The sequence below is a fragment of the Oratosquilla oratoria genome, chromosome 36 (genome assembly GCF_046742065.1).
Source record: "Oratosquilla oratoria isolate Oo_2021 chromosome 36, ASM4674206v1, whole genome shotgun sequence".
Taxonomy (NCBI): Eukaryota; Metazoa; Arthropoda; class Malacostraca; order Stomatopoda; family Squillidae; genus Oratosquilla; species Oratosquilla oratoria.
This window is the reverse complement of record NC_134812.1, coordinates 37878506-37898383: the sequence shown is the minus strand read 5'-3', so window position 1 is coordinate 37898383 and position 19878 is coordinate 37878506. Positions and strand designations below refer to the sequence as shown.

At 40.4% G+C, this 19878-nt stretch overlaps 1 protein-coding gene across 2 annotated transcripts in view; it reads left to right on the top strand.

Annotated features, from left to right (window-relative positions):
* LOC143018968 (uncharacterized) overlaps positions 1-19878 on the top strand; it is a 208931-nt gene that overhangs the window by 171438 nt on the left and 17615 nt on the right. Inside the window, exons 4-8 of one of the 2 annotated variants that reach the window (XM_076174625.1) lie at positions 1934-2021; positions 6059-6253; positions 13449-13611; positions 13916-14107; positions 14338-14481. In XM_076174625.1, coding sequence (XP_076030740.1) covers positions 1934-2021; positions 6059-6253; positions 13449-13611; positions 13916-14107; positions 14338-14481 — 782 coding nt within the window. The remainder of the gene's footprint in view (positions 1-1933; positions 2022-6058; positions 6254-13448; positions 13612-13915; positions 14108-14337; positions 14482-19878) is intronic. The other variant, XM_076174626.1, reaches the window with a different exon arrangement.

The window sequence follows — 19878 nt, the reverse complement described above, 5'->3', positions numbered from 1 at the left end:
CTGGTTTTCAGGTGGTCATGGCTTTCCTTGAAAAGAGAGCTGGGGCAATGAATTAATCAGATATTATATTCTTTGCCCAGTGCCACCACCTAATCATCAGTCTTCCAATTTTCCTTTGCCTTCACCACAAATTGAAATTTCTTTCACCCACTTGACCCTCAGTATTTACATTAAGCTACACTGTACTGCATATGAATATTTCTCCTTTAATTGAAATCGTTGATTTCTAACTTATCTAAATCAATATTTGTGCCATTTCTAAACTATCCTATTTTCGTCTTTCCTTCTTTAGATCTTGCTTTCTGTTCATTTTTCATTTAATTATTTTTTCTTTTTCTTTTCTCTTATGTTCCATTCCTCCTTACCCAGACATTGAACTTGTTTTTTGTTTGTCAATTCCTGCCGTATTGATTCATTCACTGTGCTTTGAGATTTAAACTGGCCATGCCTCACCATTGGAGATGTTTACCTATAATTTTTCATTTTCATCATACATATTAGCATCACACTTAGATTTATGTTTGCCAATTTGCATGTCATTGATTATTTAATTCACCATGTTTCCTTTGGCTATGCCCCTTAGCAAATAATTATCAAATGTAAATACTTGATAATTTCATGATTTATATTAGCAGTGGTATGCGTAATTGCTCATAAAGGTACCTCCTTACTTATTGTATCTCTTGTTTATTTCTATTCTAGCATTGATGTGGGTGTTTTTTTGTAATATATGTGGAATTGTTTTCATGGGGTCCTGTCTTTTTGCCTCCATTCATAAAAGTTTGCTTGATTTTGTTCATGTTGGTCTGGATTATATTTTCATTCCTTTTTCTCTCTCTCTTTCTCTCCATAAGTCTACACATCTATGTGGAAAGTTATACTTCCTAACATCTTGCAAACAAGGTTGTTCTTTCAATTTTTTTTATTATGACCTCTTGTTGATCATGTACCAGCAAATCCTCTTTTTTTTCAGCGTGGGAAGTTGTGGTTTTCTCAGTATTTCTGCAAATTTCTTATCATTTAGATTTAAGAGCTGTGGGCCTCATGTAAGAGAGAACCTGAGCAGTATATTGATTAATAGTGCATTTGCAGAGTAATAGACAAGATGAGAGCTGTGTTCATAGAATCCCAACACTGCATTCCTATTGGTCAATTCTGACTCCAAGTTTTCCTGTGTTATTTGGCTTTATTACTCCTTGAATCATACTATGCTATAAATCAGTAATCTTTGCAGAAAAGTATTATTAATGTCCTTTTTTTCCATTTCATCTCATGGCTTCTGGTTTTCTTTTGTTCTTACACTAATAGGTCTTCTTTATCAAGTATGTCCTCTTTCATGGCTCCAAACACTGCTATTAGATCATCTCTAATTCCTCTGAAACCATTTTAGTTGTTTATATCATTAGTGTGGGGACAATGATAAGTACCTACTTGTGGCATTCCTGCAAGCTAGACAATCTCTCTCTCTCTTTTTTTTTCTCTTCCACTCTCTATTCTCTCTGTCTCTGTCTCTTTTGTGTCATTTTCAACTGTATTTCTTGCACCTTTTCACACATAGAGAAATGACAGCTGGTGACTGCTCCTCTCCTAGTACTGCTTTTAGTTGCTGATGTAGAAAGTGTCCCATATTAATATCATTAGTGTGTGTAGGAGGGGAGCAATTGCTGGTTGTCAGATATCCTTATGTGAAAAGGTAGAGTAATAATTAACTCATGCCCTTTTACCCAAGGCCCAAGTAAGTAAAGACCCACTTCAGATAACTCACAAAATCTTTACTGAGTTACTTATGAATTAATCTGAAGGTTGTGGCAAAATTCCTTGGAGGTTTGGCTCACCAGGAAGAGATCTAAGGCAGTTAATTTGTATTCCATAAATATAGCCAAATTCAATGAGTGAAAATGTAATAAACTTAATATAACTTTTTTTTTTGCAGAGCCAAGCGATTTGTTGCCCTGAAGGTAGTAAAAAGTGCTGCCCACTATACGGAAACTGCGCTGGATGAGATCAAACTCCTTAAATGTGTAAGTTTATCTTCTAGAATTTTCATAGGATCTTTTTAACATTAATTTTTTGGCACCAGACACCAAATGTCCCAGATACAGTCTCCACACAGAAGACATAGTTCATAGGTTACACTGCCCTACACTTATAAAGGGGGTGGCCAGCCAATGCATGCACCCATCCTTCACCCTTCCCACACCTATCTAACACCCTTTTATTGTCCATTTTTATCTGAACTCCTTGTGGATGATGAGCCATCTCTGTCACCCACCCACTGGCCAGGTCAGACGCAATGCAACCAAACACAGGACTAAAGTAGGGCCTGACAGTCAAAGCTTATTTACCCCCACTACTTGATTCTATACTGACCCTCTCCTATCATCCATTCAAAAATTTACAAAACAGACAAGAAGAAAATTTGTGCTGCATCAGTTTATCATTTGTTCACAACATCTCTCCACTCACACCTAAATCTTGTCTTTGTACTTTCCTGCTTGACAGACATTCCCCTTTTACTCAAAGCCCAAGTGAGTAAAGACCTACTTCAGATAACTCCACAAAATCTCTACTGAGTTACCTATGAGCTAATCTGAAGGTTGTGGCAAAATTCCTTAGAGGTTTGGCTCACCAGTAAGAGATCTAAGGCAATTAATTTGTTTTCCATAAATCTAGCCAAATTCACTCTACAACCTCTTCAATGCCACATATGTCTCTGCTATTAGAACAAGTGTAATTTGCATCTGTATTCCCCATTTTCCCTTGGGCTCACTTAATATTCTTGTGCACTTATTTCTCATATGACATCAGTCATGGTAATGTAACACCTCAAACCCACTTTCTCTTCAAACATCTCATTATTCTTATGCACTATTTATATAAGAATCTAATCCATTGTGAATGCACCTCATTTCTTCAAAATTTCCCCCTTCACTACATAGCCTTGAAGTCTCTCATAGTCCTTATCCATCATTTGCCTTTTCCAGAACCATAAAAGTCTTTCATGTTTTTTTACTATCTTTGGATGAAAATTTAGTTTACACAACCCCTATGTCAGTAAAAATTGTTGCCTAGACTTTCACTAAGTGGATAATTTGCAGCCCCATAGTGAGTGGCAATGACCCTTGTGCTTTCCCAGGATTCTCTGTGAAGAAACTTTGGACTGTTGTCTGTATTGTATTGTTGTGTGACTGTTTCTTTGTCACCAGTTGAAACTAGGGGGAGGGTGCTAGTGACTGGATGTCAGCTGTCCATGTGTGAAAAATTGTAAAAAATACTAAGTTGGACTCCTTCTGGAGAAAATGCAAGGCTGTAACATGGACAGAGGAACTGCTCATTTTCAAAAATTGTCAATCCCCATCACTTCCATCAGGAGGTGCACCCCTGAGAGGTTGGCACTCACTCTCTGGACTAGGCCCAAGATCTCTCTTTATGAGCTTCAACTGTGTTTTCACACATGGAGAGCTGACAACCAGGAACTGGTGTCCTCTCCCTACCACTTTGAGCTGGTGACATGGAAGTGATCCCACATTGATAAATACATACATATACCAAGGCTTTTTCCCCCTTACAAGGGAGGTAGCCAAAAAGGAAAAGGCATAAAATCATTCCCACCCATTCCATCCCTGAATACACTCCACACCCCTCCACCCTCCCCCTTATCTTAGCACCTCCTGGATGACGGGTCATCCCTGCACCTTGTCCACTGCCCTGGGTCAGAAGCAGTGTCGCAAGACACAACACATCCACAGCAAGGCCGCTTCATTAAATCGGCGACCCCCCCCCTCTCCGTCCCCCCATGCATAAAGGAGAAGAGGGGGAGAAATCCCTTTGGGCTGCGTCAAATTTTGCTCACACATACTACCTCACCCCCATCCCCCTGCCCATTCCACCTCATGCATCACATCATCATCCATATACAACCATTCTCCATTCACCCCTGTCTTCTATCCTCTCCTGTCCTTCCTCAACAGACATTCCCCTCTTCCCCAAAGCTCCCTTCACCCCATCCATCCACCTCATCCTAGGATGTCCCCTCATGTTCACTCCCTCCACATCTGCCTTCCATACCTCTTTTACTAGTCTCTCTTCACTCATTCTTTCCATGTGTCCAAACCATCCTAATCCTCTTTCATCAACCCTATCTCCCAACTCCCTTTCCACCTCCATTCTTCTCCTTACCTCCTCATTTCTCACTCTATCTAGCCTAGTAACCCCCATCATACTTCTCAGACACCTCATCTCAAACACATTCAAACTCCCTCTCTCTTCCTCTCTTATGTTCCATGTTTCTGCCCCATACAGTGCTGTTGGCACAATCACTCCTTCATACAGTCTCCTCTTAGCATCCATTCCCAAATGTCTATTCCTCATTACACTCTTTAATCCACCAAGGCATTTACTCGCTTCTCTCAATCTACATTCTACCTCCACCATTCACTCCACCTTTTCCTGCCACATTTGCACCCAAGTATCTAAAACTATCCACTTCCTCCAGTCGCTCTCCCTTAAGTTAGGCGCACACTTGTCCGCATCGTACGGACGGCACGCATCGTACTCATTGGATTGTTTTTGGGGTCTGCGCACATTGGTCCGCATCGTACGGACGGCACACATCGGACGGATCGGATTTTCTGCGCACATTGTCGGCATTGGACCATTCACCATCCGCAGTTGTGAAGCTGAGCTCTCTCTGGAAGGACATACTCCATATCTTTATATAGTCCCAGAGTGAAGTGAAATGTGATAGAGAAGGTAAAGGAGGTCAATATAGGTTCGAGTAGGTAATTTACCAGGTAGATAGGATAAAAATTTAGGAACAGTTCTAAAAACAGTCAGTGATTTAATATAACATTATATATTATGTACAAGCAAAGCATAGCTATGCAAACAGAAAAAATAAAATAAATACCGAAGAAGAAGGTTTGCATCCGACCGCGACGGCGCTCTGGCTGCAACTGACGATGGGGTTGCATATTTGCCGGCAAATGCCGTAGAGGCCATCCGCATCGTTCGTACACATCGGATTGAATGCTCTTTCGGGAATCCTCGTCAGCATTACCGATGTCCGATGCGTACGATGCGGTCAAATGCGCGCAGACCCATTTGAAATAATGTAAAGAATACTAATCCGATGCGTGCCGTCCGTACGATGCGGACAAGTGTGCGCCTACCTTTAATGCTCACTTCCAGTCTACTGCCACTTTCACCCCTTGTACATCTCATCACCTTACTTTTACCCACATTTATCTTTAGCTTTCTTCTATTACATACTCTCCCAAACTCTGTCACCAACTTCCTCAATCCCTCCTCTGATCCTGCCACAAGCGCAGTGTCGTCAGCAAACAACAGCTGGCTCACCTCCCACTTTTCTCCATTTTCTTTAACCATCTCCAATCCCTGACCCACTACCCTTGCATTTACCTCTCGCACTACCCCATCCATGTATAAGTTGAACAGCCAGGGCGACATAACGCATCCTTGATGAAGTCCCACCTTTACCTCGAACCACTCACTCTCTCCATTTCTAATCCTCTCATAAAAGCTCTTGACAGCTCCTAGAAGCTTTCCTCCTATCCCATATATCTGGATAACCTCCCACAGTGCCTTTCTGTCTACCCTATCGTAAGCCTTTTCCAGATCCATAAAAGCCCAAAAAACATCCTTCCCCTTTCCTATAGCTTTCTCACATATGTCATACCACAAAGATTTGATCTACACAACCTCTACCCGTCCTAAATCCACATTGATAAAACACAGACAATTATTCTGAATTTTTGCCCAGAGAAATCTTTGGGAGGTTCCAAGGACCATTGCAAGCCAGTGTGGGGCTGTGGGTTTTCCACTTAGTGAAACTCGAGGCAACAGTTGACTGATAGATTGATGACAACATTCTTTGTTTGACTTTTATTCATTTTTTCTGTGTGTCCAGACCATGTTGATTCACTCATGACCTCCCTTATCCAAGAGCTCCATTCCCATCCTCATTTTCTCTCATTGGTACTTGTCTTTGTTTCTCAGTTCAGAATATATATTAATTTTGCTTTCTATTTTTTCACAGGTGCGAGAGTCTGATGAAAATGATCCAAAGCGTGACAAGACAGTCCAGCTTCTAGATGACTTCAAGATCAGTGGTGTGAATGGTACTCATGTTTGTATGGTCTTTGAGGTCCTTGGACATAACCTCCTCAAACTCATCATTCGGTCCAGTTATCAGGGAATCCCAATGGCCAATGTCAAGTCCATCATCAGACAGGTATATCCTATTTCAAAAGTAAACATGATTAATAAATTGCAGTTTTACATCACATATAATGACACTTGGAAAAGACTCAAAGGAGGACAAAATGTTAAGGATATCTTTGGAGTAAAAGCCATGAACTATGATGTTCCTTGGGGTCATGGGTTTCCTGCAAGATGGAACCAAGGCAACAAATTATTTGATTAGAAGGATACATACACGTATCAAAGACCTTTTTTTATTATTATTACAGGTCTAAGGTTTGGTTCTTGTAATGTGTGTGAATGTGGTACAAATGAGAGTAAAAGGGAAGAAATAGGCAGTAGGTTTGTGAGAAGAAAGATGGATGTGTTGGCATTAAGTGAAACTGAGTTGAAAGGGAGGAGCAATTTTGAGTTTGGAAGTGTAGTTGGAAGGGTGTCATGAGTGAAGAGAGAATGAGGGAGAGAAGTGGTAATTATACTAGTAAGTGAAGAGATAGCTAAACATGTGGTGGAGTGGAAGGAGGTTTCTTCAAGCTTAATGTGGATGAAAGTGAAACTGGAAAGGGAAATGTGGGTTTTTGTAAGTGCATTGGGCCTGGCAGTGAGAAGAGTGTAGAAGGGAGATTTTTTTTTATTTAGATGAGTGCATATGAGGGTTTAGGAAGAAATGTCAGTGTAGTGGTATTGGGAGATCATAATGCTAGGGTAGGAAATGAACCAGTAGATGGAGTGGTTGGGAAGTGTGGTGTTCCAGGAAAAAATTGTAGTGGAGAGTTGATGGAGATATGTCTAGAGTTGATGATAGCAAATACATTGTTTAGTAAGAAAGTCGAGCATAAGTACAAATGGGAGAGGGTGGTGGATGGAAGGGTGGTACATAGGGCTTTAATGGACTACATAGTGGTAACCAGTAGAAGAGTAGGAACAGTTTTAGATATGTTCTAAGGGGAGAGTGGGGTAATATCAGATAATTTTTTGGTGGAAGGTAAGTTGAGAGTGGAGAATAGATGGACATTGAGGAAAACAATATAATGAAGTGTTTCAGGAAAACAATATAATGAAGTGCTTAGAGGAAACTGCTTAAATGAGAAAGAAATAGAGAAGGAGTATAAGAAGCTGAGAGAAGAGTGGCAGGGAGTGGAGGATAGAGTAGAACTAGGAGTGGAGGAGGAATGGGGATGTTTCAAGGAGGGAGTCACAAGGTGTGCAAAGATGGTGTGTGGAACAAGAAGGATAGGAGGAAATAGAAGGAAGTGTAATGAGTGGTGGGATGATGAAGCAAAGAAGATTGTAGAAGAGAAGAAATGACAATTCAGAGATTGGTTACAAAATAGGATGAGAGAATCATATTAAAGGTACAAAGGAAATAGAAGAGAACTAAAGCATAAGATAAAGGAGGCAAAGAGGAGAGCAGATGTGAAATGGGGCAATAGTATGACAGAAAATTTTGAAAGTAATAAAAAATGTGTTGGAAAGAAATTGAGAGAGGAAGAAGAGGCAAACAAATAGAGAAGAAAAGGTAAAAGTTGCAGTTGGAAAGATGATAATGGAAGAGACAGCAGTAAGAGGAAGATGGGTAGAGTATTTTAGAGAGTTACTAAATGTGAAGGAGGATAGGGAGGGGAAGGTAGTTGCAGTGGGAAGTGCTAAGAAAATGACAGTGATGAGTGAGAAAAATGGAGGCAAAATGAGGAAAGATGAGGTGAAAGCAGTTATTAAAATGATGAGAGCAGGTAAGGTATCTGAGTTGGATGGGTGTCATGCAGTGTCTAAAAAAAGGAGGTACAGTGATGGTGGACTGGTTGGTGAGGTTGTTTAATATTTGTCTTAAAGAGGGTATATTGCTGAAGGATTGGAGGAATGCCTGTATACTCGTAGTTCCACTTTACAAGTGTAGTAGTTTCAAAGGGATCAGCTTGTTGAGTGTAGTTAGGAAGGCTTATGGGAAGGTCTTGATTGAGAGGATTAGGAGAGGAACAGAGGGAATAATTGGTGAGGAGCAGTGTGGGTTTAGGACAGGTAGGGGTTGCGTAGATCAGATTTTGTGGTAAGACAGATATGTGAGAAAGCTTTAGGAAAAGCTAAGAATGTTTTTTTGTTCCTTTATGGGTTTGAAAAAGGCTTATGACAGGGTAGACAGGAAGGCACTGTTGGAGGTATTGCAGATATATGGGATAGGAAAGCTGTTAAGAGCAGTCAAGAGTTTTTACAGAAGTAGTAGAGTCTATGTTAGAATTAGAAATGGAGAGAGTGAATGGGTTGAGGTAGAGGTGGGACTTCACCAGGGAAGCAGTATGTCACCTTGGCTGTTCAATTTATATATGTATGGATAGAGTGGTGCAAGAGGTAAACGCAACGGTTATGGGCTGAGGATTGGAGATGGTTAAAGAAAATGGAGAAAAATGGGAGATAAACTAGTTGTTTGCTGATGGCACTGTGCTTGTAGCAGGATCAGAGGAGGGATTAAGGAAGTTAGTTACAGAGTTTAGGAAGGTGTGCAAAAGAAGGAATTTGAAAATAAATGTGGATAAAAGTAAGGTGATGAGATTTACAAGGGGAGAATGCAGCAACAAATTGAAAGTGAGTATTAAGGGAGAGAGACTTGAGGAAATGGATAGCTTTAGATACTTGGGTGCAAATGTGGTGGGAAAGGGAGGAGTGGAGGTGGAGTTAGAATGTAGATTGAGAGAAGCAAGGAAATGCTTTGGGGGACTAAAAAGTTGTAATGAGAAATAGAAATTTGGGAATGGATGCAAAAAGGAGATTGTATGAAGGAATGATTGTGCCAACCACACTGTACAGGGTAGAAACATGGAACGTAAGAGAAAAGTAGTTTGAATGTGAGATGAAATGCCTGAGAAGTAAGATAGGGGTTACTAGGCTGGATAGAGTGAGAAATGAGGATGTGAGGAGGAGAGCAGAGGTGGAAAGGGAGTTGGGAAATAGGGTTGATAAAAGAGTATTGGGATATTTTGGACACATGAAAAGAATGAGTGAAGAAAGATTAGTAAAAGAGGTGTGGAATGCAGAGATTGAAGGAGTGAACATGAGGGGGCAACCAAGGATGAGATGGATGGATGGGGTAAAAGGGGTATTGGGAAAGAGGGGAATGTCTGTTGAGGGAGGAAGGGAGAAGACAGAAGATAGGTGTGAGTGGAGAATGGTTGTGTATGGATGATGTTGAGATGCATGGAAGGGAATGGGTGGGGGATAGGGGTGAGGGAGTATTTTTGATGCAGCCCGAAAGGATTTCTCCCCCATCTTCTCTTTTTCTGCATGAGGAGATGGAGAGTGGGGGGGTTGGCACTTAAATGAAGTGGCCTTGCCGTGTCTTGCTATTATGCCTCTGACCCAGGGCAATGGGTGAGATGGAGGGATGACTTGTCATCCAGGAGAAGCCAAGATAAGAGGGAGGGAGGGGGTGAATAGGAGTGGAGAATGTGGGGATGAAATGGGTGGGAGTAGATTTTATGCCTTTGTTTTTTGGCTACCTCCCTTGTAAGGGGGAAAATGCCATTGGTATAGGTATGTATTACAGGGGAGGCCCAGCAAAGGCATGGACTTGGTCCACTCATCCTACACCATTATTTGTCCCATTTATCTCAGATGTTTGTGGATGAAGGGCCATCTATGTCCTCTGCCTACTGTTTGGGTTGGAAGCACTGCAGCAGGAGAGAATACCTCCAGCATGGTCTGACAGCTAAAGCTGGTTTACCCCTACCACTTCATTACATGGTGACCCTCCCCTTCATCCACTGAAGAATTTACAGAGACATGACATTACATCAGACCATGTTAATTTTGCATCCATTAAAAACCACTCTCCACTCACATGCATCTCTTGCTCTCTCCCTTTACTACTTTACAAATATTACCCTTTTACCAAAGGCTTCTATCCATCTCAGTCTTCCCTTCAAGTTCATTCCATCCACTTCTGCTTTCCACATGCTTTTTGCTAATCTTTTTTCATTCATTCATATGCCCAAAACATTCCAGTAGTCTATGACCAACCTTATCTTCCGTCTTTCTACCCTCACTCTGCTTCACCTCCTCATTTCTCACTTTACTCTTCCCTTTCCTCCTTGACAGACATATCCCTTCACCCCATCCTTTCATTGTATTCTCAGTCTTCCCCCTCAAGTTCACTTCATCCACTTCTACTTTGCACTCTTTTTGCTCATTTTTATTTAATTCATTCTTTCCATATGCTCAAATCATCAGTCCTATCTACAAACTCCTTTTCTACCCCTTCTCTATGCCTCACAACTGCCACCATAATTCTACAAGTGGAAGAGAAATGGATGATTTTGATGGAAATTTATAATATGGATAAATACATACCAAGACCGAAACAGGAAAAGGTGTATACTAAGTGCTGGTTCAAGAGAAGATGCAGTGAGGCAAAAGATGGAAGAAATATAAAAGACCTGGAAAGTGGCAAATATATGTCAACCATAGAAATGAATATGTAAAAGTGCACTGAGAGGATAAAAGAAACTGAAAAAGACATCATAGAAAAATGTAAAGATCAGCCCAACTATTCTATAGATATGTGAATGGTAAACTTAGAAATAAACAGTAAATGATGAAACTATGCCATGGAAATTTAGAATATACAGAAGGTTTAGAAATGGCTGAAGTCATGAACTTCAAGTCTGTTTTCACAGTATTGGGACGATGGAAGTGAAGTGTGATACCCCCCCCCCATGAAGGAAATAACATACATACATACATATACCAAGGCTTTTTCCCACTTACAAGGGAGGTAGCCAAAAAGGAAAAGGCATAAAATCATTCCCACCCATTCCAACCCTGAATACACTCCACACCCCTCCACCCTCCCTCTTATCTTAGCACCTCCTGGATGACGGGTCATCCCTGCACCTTGTCCACTGCCCTGGGTCAGAAGCAGTGTCGCAAGACACAGCACATCCACAGCAAGGCTGCTTCATTAAATCGGCGACCCCCCCCCTATGCATAAAAGGAGAAGACGGGGAGAAATCCCTTTGGGCTGCGTCAAATTTTGCTCACACATACTGCCTCATCCCCCATCCCCCTGCCCATTCTACCTCATGCATCACAACATCATCCATATACAACCATTCTCCATTCACCCCTGTCTTCTATCCTCTCCCGTCCTTCCTCAACAGACATTCCCCTCTTCCCCAAAGCCCCCTTCACCCCATCCATCCACCTCATCCTAGGACGTCCCCTCATGTTCACTCCCTCCACATCTGCCTTCCATACCTCTTTTACTAGTCTCTCTTCACTCATTCTTTCCATGTGTCCAAACCATCCTAATACTCTTTCATCAACTCTATCTCCCAACTCCCTTTCCACCCCTGTTCTCCTCCTCACTTCCTCATTTCTCACTCTATCTAGCCTAGTAACCCCCATCATACTTCTCAGACACCTCATCTCAAACACATTCAAACTCCTTCTCTCTTCCTCTCTTATGTTCCATGTTTCTGCCCCATACAGTGCTGTTGGCACAATCACTCCTTCATACAGTCTCCTCTTAGTATCTATTCCCAAATGTCTATTCCTCATTACACTCTTTAATCCACCAAGGCATTTACTCGCTTCTCTCAATCTACATTGAGGGAAATAACAATAACACAAAAAGAAATAATGGATCAATTAATGAACCTTGATGTCACAAAATCACATAGCCCAGACAGAATAGCAAACTGGATACTAAAAGAATATGAAGAAGAATTAAGGGACAAAATATATAATAAGCTGCTCACTCAAAGAAGGAGAAATACCAAAGGACTGGGAAAATGCCAATATTTCACCAGTATATAAAGGAGGAAACAAAGAAGGACTAACAAATTACAGACCAGTCTCCCTTACAAGCACTGTTGCCAAAAAATTTTGAATTTTTTTTTATTAAGAATAAATGGATAAAACACATGGAAGAAAACAATGTAATAAACCCAAGACAATGTGGATTCAGACAGGGAAGCTCATATGCCACAAACTTAATCTGTTTCTACTCAAGACTAATAGATATAATACAAGAAAGAGATGGATGGGTTGATTGTGCTTTCCTAGATTTACAAAAAGCCTTCAATAAAGTATCACACAAAAGATTATTAAAAAAAGAAAAAATGAAAACATACAATTGTAGGGATATAAGGTAAATTACTAAACTGGATGGAGGATTTCTTGCATGGCAGAAAAATGGGAGGGAATAGTGCTCAGAGAAAAGAGTTCAGCTTAGGAGGAGGTGATTAGTGGAGTTCCACAGGGATCAGTATTGGCTCCAATAATGTTTGCTATTTATGTGAATGACATGGATGAAGATGTGGAATGTTACATGAGCTTCTTTGCAGATGATACTAAATTGCTGAGGAAAGTGAATACTGAAATGGATTGTGAATCACTAAAGAAAGACCTGAACAAAGTTTGGAAATGGAATCGGAAGTGGGAAGTAGACTTCAACATTAAGAAATGTAGCATAATGGAGTTCGGAAAAGATGAAAAAAGAATATCAGGACAATATAAAATCGGAACAAAGGAAGTAAAGAAAGTGGGATCTGAAAAAACCCTTGGAGTATTTATCACAAATGACATGTCCCCTGAGAAACAGATAAACAAAATGGTTGGAGAATCATACAACTTGTTAAAGTCAATAAGAGTGGCTTTTACCTATTTAGATGAAGAAATAGTAAAAAAAAAATACTAGTCTGGTGTCTACCAGTTTTGCACTTCTGTAGCATTGGTCTTGCTCTAAACCTGTTAAAAGTGTCTGACATTAACTTGAACAAAAGATCATAGTGAATGAGTTCATTGACATACTGTATATCAAAGTATCTTTAACCCAATCAGCTTGAGGTACTGTTTTAAAGCTGAATAGAATCTGGCATTATCAAGACAGATTCCAAAGAGTAACTAATGGATATTAAGTAAAGATAGTTTAATTAAGACCTTCAACTCCTGGGATTGATGATAGATTGCAGTGCAATTGCAAAAGGGGCTACCAACAGTTTCTCTATCCTACAGTGTCAAAATTGACAATATTGTGTCAAAGTTGGTCATGGGGGTAGCAATAGATTTAACATAAAAATTTGAATTTTCAAAATGGAAATTGTCAGCTACATAATCATGAACTTGTTTATAGTTGCATGTACTCAAATAAATTTTCATTTCAAATAGGCTCATAGTAAGCATTAGATGTTCTATATATTTGTTGGTAATCATGAATTTGTATATGATTGCAGGTGCTGGAAGCCTTGGACTACTTGCACTCCAAATGTCAGATCATCCACACAGATATCAAACCTGAAAATATTCTCATGTGTGTTGATGAGACATATATTCGCAGACTTGCCTTTGAAGCTACACAGTGGCAGAAGATGGGTCTTAAGCTCCCTGGATCTTTAGGTAATGAATTTTCAGAATTAATGGGGAAATCCATACCAGTGAATGCACATTTATGTAAATTGGCTTCAGTATATTATTGGGACAATATGGCAAAGAACTTGTGATTATCTTGTGTTTTTCTAAGTATGTTTAGTTGTCTCTTTAAATCTTTTCATAGTCATCTTTTCTCTTTGTTTGTTTGGTTGGTATACTGTGGCCCATTTGTGTTTGTTTCATCACCTTTTAATTTCATGGGGATAGTTGAAGAAACCTGTCAACATTTTTTTCAACGGCAAGTGATCTAACAGTGGATGTTTTTATCCAGTGAGCACAGCACCCAAGCACTTCTCTCAACCTGACCCAAACACCAAGATGTCCAAAAATAAAAAGAAGAAACTGAAGAAGAAGCAGAAGGCCAAGCAGGCGCTGTTGGAGACGCAGATGAAGGAGTTGGAGGAGCTGGAGGAGAAGGAGGCCAGACAAGCCCTGGAGGCGTGTGATATTGCCAACACATCCGGTGAGGCTCCAAAAAGGGAAAGGCCTTGATGTGTTCTTATGTTTGACTTGAGTTGCGTCTTCTCATTTACCATGTTATGGGCATTCAGTGTTTGGTTTTCCCTTTTGCTCTTTTTCTCGTAGTTTATTCTGACTTGGTTTCTCTAGGTTGTTAGTGCCATAGTTTTGTTGGATTGAAAAAAGGATGTATGTAGTAACCAAATAATGAATTATATCCTTTCTTTTTTGCAGTTCTCAGCAATGACTCAAGTGTTGAAGAAACTACTGAGACTGAGCCAACAACTAATGGTCAGCAGGCACCTATTCCACAGCTTCAAACACCCATTATTGATCAGAGTATGGTTGAGAAGGAGAGTCAGGCTCAGCAGAAACTTGGTAAGGGTTTTAGATGGTGGAAAGTAATTAGAATCTACTCTGGTTTTGTAGTTCATCCTTTCTCTTTTAACATAGGAAACTGTCTACAATTTTTAGTTAAGTGAATTTGGTGTACAGGTGTAAAAAATAAACTGTATTATTTTTGTAGTAAGGAGAAAGTGCTTTTTTGTATATGTATATGTGTCTGTAGCTCCAAAGGGGACATTCCAAAAAAAAAAAAAAAAAAAAATGCACAAGAGGGTCTGGAAGGAGTTCTCTAACCAGAACCCTAATGTTTGGGTCTTTTAATGTGAGTGGATGTGGTATAGATGAGAGTAAAAGGGAAGAAATAGGCAGTATGTTTGTGAGAATAAAGATGGATGTGTTGATATTGAGTGAAACTAAGTTGAAAGGGAGGGGTGAGTTTGATTTAGGGGGTGTAGTTGGGAGGATGTCAGGAGTGAAGAGAGTTCGAGGGAGAGAAGGGGTGGTTATACTAGTAAGTGAAGAGATGGGTAAACTTGTGGAGTGGAAGGAGGTTTCTTAAAGGTTAATGTGGATGAAGGTGAAACTGGAAAGGGAGATATAGGTTTTTGTTTAGTGCATATGGGCCTGGTAGTGAGAAGAGTGTAGAAGAAAGGGAGGCTTTTTGGATAGATATAAATGAGTGCATAGAGGGTTTAGTAAGAAATGCCAATGTAGTGGTATTGGGAGATCTCAATGCTAGGGTAGGAGATGAACTAATAGATGGAGTGATTGGGAAGTATGGAGTTCCAAGAAAAAATTGTAGTGTAGAGATGATGGTGGTGATGTGTCTAGAGAGTTGATGATAGCAAATATAGTATTTAGGAAGAAAATCAAGCAGAAGTACACATGGGAGAGGGTGATGGATGGAAGGGTGGTATATAGGGCTTTAATAGACTATAACCAGGAGAAGAGTAGGAAGAGTTTTAGATGTACATGTTCTAAGGGGAGAGAGTGAGGTAATATCAGATAATTTTATGGTGGAAGGTAAGTTAAGAGTGGAGGATAGATGGAGAAAGAGAATAAGGATAGAAGATAGTGAGATGCTTAGACTAAACTGCTTAAATGAAAAAGAAAAGGAGTACAAGAAGAAGCTGAGAGAAGAGTGGCAGGGAATGAAGGATAGAGTAGAACTAGGAGTGGAGGAGGAATGGGGATGTTTCAAGGAGGGAGTCACAAGGTGTGCAAAGAGGGTGTGTGGAACAAAGAGGATGGGAGAGGTGGTATGATGAAGCAAAGAAGGTTGTAGAAGAGAAGAAATGACAATTCACAGATTGGTTACTAAATAGGATGAGAGAATCATATGAGAGGTACAAAGTAAAGAGAAGAGAAGTAAAGCATACAATAAAGGAGGCAAAGAGGAAAGCAGATGTGACATGGGGTAAGAGTATGACCAAATTTTGAAAGTAATAAAAAGATGTTTTGGAAGGAAAATAAGAGAGGAAGGAGAGGCAAATTAAGTAGAGAAGAAAAGGTAAAAGGTGCAGATGGAGAGATGATAACGGAAAAGACGGCAGTAAGAGGAAGATGGGTAGAGTATTTTAGAGAGTTGCTAAATGTGGAGGAGGATAGGGAGGGAAAGGTAGTTGCAATGAGAAGTGCTAAGAAAATGATAGTGATGAGTGAGGAAAATGGAGAAGTAATGAAAGATGGGGTGAAAGCAGTTATTATAATGATGAGAGCAGGTAAGGCACTTGGGTTGGATGGGTATCATGCAGTGCGATGTTGGACTGGTTGGTGAGGTTCATTGTTTGTCGAAAAGGGGGTAGAATACCAGAGGACTGGAGGAGTGCCTGTATAATTCCACTTTACAAGGGAAAAGGGGACAAGTGTGAGTAGTAGTTTTAGAGGGATCAGTTTGTTGAGTGTGGTTGGGAAGGCTTATGGGAGGGTTTTGATTGAGAGGATTAGGAGAATAGAGGGAGTAATTGGTGAGGAACAGTGTGGGTTTAGGACTGATAGGGGTTGCGTGGATCAGATTTTTGTGGTAAGGCAGATATGTGAAAGCTTTAGGAAAAGGTAAGAAAGTTTTTTTGGGCCTTCATGGATTTGGAAAAGGCTTATGACAGGGTAGATACAGTGGTACTGTTGGAGGTATTGCAGATATTTGGGATAGGAGGAAAGCTGTTAAGATCAGTCAATTTTTTTTTACGATAATAGAATCTATGTTAGAATTAGAGGTGGAGAGAATGAGTGGTTCAAGGTAAAGGTGGAACTTCACCAGGGATGCATTATGTTGTCTTGGCTGTTCAGTTTATATATGGATGGAGTAGTGTTAGAGGTAAACACAAGGGTAATGGGCTGGGGATTTGAAATGGTTAAAGAAAATGGAGAAAAATGGGAGATAAGTAATTTGTTGTTTGCTGACAACACTGTGCTTGTAGCAGGATCATACATACATTTAACAAAGGGTTTTTTCCCCCTTACATGGGAGGTAGCCAAAAAACAAAGGTATGAAATCCACTCCCACCTATTCCATCCCCACATACTCCACTCACATTCACCCCCTCCCTCTTATTTTGTCTCCTCATGGATGACGAGTCATCCCTGCATCTTGTCCATTGCCTTGGGTCAGAAGCAGTGTTGCAAGACACAGCACATCCACAGCAAGGCTGCTTCATTTAATCTATGACCACCCTCTCTGTCTCATGCAGAAAAAGAGAAGAAGGGAGAAATCCCTTCAGGCTGCATCAATTTATTATTTACACACACTCCCTTGCACCCCCACCCCCCTCCCTTCTGTGCATCACAGCATCATCCATACACAAATATTCTCCATTCATTAATGAAGTTGGCAATGGAGTTTAGGAAGGTGTGCAAAAGAAGGAAGTTGAAGATAAATTTGGCAAATTAAGGTGATGAGATGTAAAAGGGGAGAGGATGGCAGCAAATTGGAAGTGAGTATTAAGGGAGGAGACTGGAGGAAGTGGATAGCTTCAGATACTTGGGTGCAAATGTGGTGGGAAAGGGAGTGGAGGTGGAGGTAGAATGTAGATTGAGTGAAGCAAGTAAATGCCCTGGGGGATTAAAAATTGTAATGAGAAATAGACATTTGGGAATGGATGCTAAGAGGAGATTGTATGAAGGAATGATTGTGCTGACAGCACTGTATGGGGCAGAAACATGGAACATTAAAGAGGAAGAGAGGAGGAGTTTGAATGTGTTTGAGATGAGGTGCCTGAGAAGTATGATAGGGGTTACTAGGCTGGATAGAGTGAGAAATGAGGAGGTGAGGAGGAGAATGGGGATGGAAAGGGAGTTGGGAGATAGGGTTGATGAAAGAGTATTGGGATGGTTTGGACACATGGAAAGAATGAGTGAAGAAGGATTAGTAAAAGAGGTGTAGAAGGCAGAGGCAGAAGGAGTGAACATGAGGGGGTGACCTAGGATGAGATGGATGGATGGTGGTAAAAGGGGCATTGGGAAAGAGGGGAATGTCTGTTGAGGAAGGATGGAAGAGGACAGAAGATATGGGTGAATGGAAAATGGTTGTGTATGGATGATGCTGTGATGCATGAGGTGCAGTGGGTGGGGTATGTGGTGTGAGTGAGTATGTGTGAGAAATAAATTGACGTAGCCCAAAGGGATTTCTCCCCGTCTTCTCCTTTTCTGCATGAAGGGATGGAGAGGGGAGGGTCGCCAATTTAATGAAGTGTCCTTGCTGTGGATGTGCTGTGTCTTGCAATACTGCTTCTTACCCAGGGCAGTGGACAAGATGCAGGGATGACCAGTCATTCAGGAGGTGTTAAAATAAGAGGGAGGGAAGAGAGTGGAGGGGAGTGGAGTATGTGTGGATGGAATGGATGGGAGTCGTTTTTAAGCCTTTGTTTTTTGGTTACCTCCCTTAGAAGGGGGAAAAAGCCTTTGGTATATGTATGCATGTATCATATCTAGACTTTGCAAAAGCTTTTGTTACTGTCCTCTATGAAAGACTAATTGCTAAATTAGCTTCACACAGAATAAGTGGTAGCATAATAAGTTGGACTAGTAACAGGTTAAACAATAAAGAACAGTTGTTCTAAATGGCAAAACTTCTAAATGGAAAAATGATAGAAGTGGAGTTCCTCAGGGTTCCTTTCTTAGGCCACTTCTATTCTATTTTTTACTTCCTTTGTTCTGATTTTATATTGCCCTGATATTATTTTTTACTTTTTCCAAATTCCATTATACTACATTTCTTAATGTTGAAGTCTACTTCCTCCTTCTGACTCCATTTCCAAACTTTGTTCAGGTTTCTCTGCAGTGATTCACAATCTGTTTTAGTATTCACTTTCCTCAGTAATTTAATATTGTCTGCAAAAAAGCTCATGTAACATGCCACATCTCCATCCATGTCATTCACATAAATAGCAAACATTATTGGAGCCAATACTGATTCCTGTGGAACTCCATTAATCACCTCCCAAGCTGGATTCTTTTCTCTGAGCACTATCGTCATTTTCTTTCCATGCAAGAAATCCTCCATTAAATTTAGTAGTTTACCTTGTATCCCTCTCATGTTTTCCTCCTATTTGTACATGTGTATGTATATATGCTTACATAGATAAGGGTCATTCTTTCCTATAAGGGTGTGGCTGAGTCAAAGCATAAGTCTGCCCCACACCCATCCCTTATCTAAATATATGTGTGTATTTATAAAAAATCCCAAACAATTCCATAAGACTGTTATAGAAAAAAGTTGAAAGTAATGTTTAGCTCTTTTAACATGTTTGTGTTTGAGAAATATTACAGGTGTTACTACAATGGATAGGTTGAGAAATATACATTTGAGGCATAGAGTGGGGGTGGAAAAAGAGGAAAAATCTGCTGCCCCACAGTGGCTGGGAACAGTTCTTGGGCTTTCCCAAAGATATCTCCAGGAAGAAAATTTGGACTTTTTTTTTTTTTTCTATGTGAGACTTTCTGCATCACCATCTGAAAGTGATATGAGGAGTGGAGCAATTGCTGGTCAGTACTCCATGTGTTGAAGATGTATAAGAAATACAGTTGAAGTTGATAGCGATCTTGGGCCCAATCCAGAGATCAAATGCACCTGATACAGCTGAGAAAGTTGACATGTTTTGAAAATGAGCATCATTGGTTCCTTGAGTTGGTTTGGGTATATAGAAAGAGCAAATAAGGAAGCTCTAACAAAGGGGAGTATGGAAGACAAAAGTGGATAGATTGAACTTGAAAGGAATCCTGAAGGTGTGGTAGATGGATGGAGTGAAGGGGACTTTGGTACATAGGGAATGTTTGTTGAGCAGGGAGAGAGTGGAAAAGATAGGAGTGAAGGGAGGGAGATTTTGTATGAAAGAAAGGATGTGGCCCAAAGGGATGTTCTCATTTGTTCTGTGAATTATTTTGAGTGGATGAGGAGGATGGGAGTCACATGGTGAAGCAGCTGTGGAAACA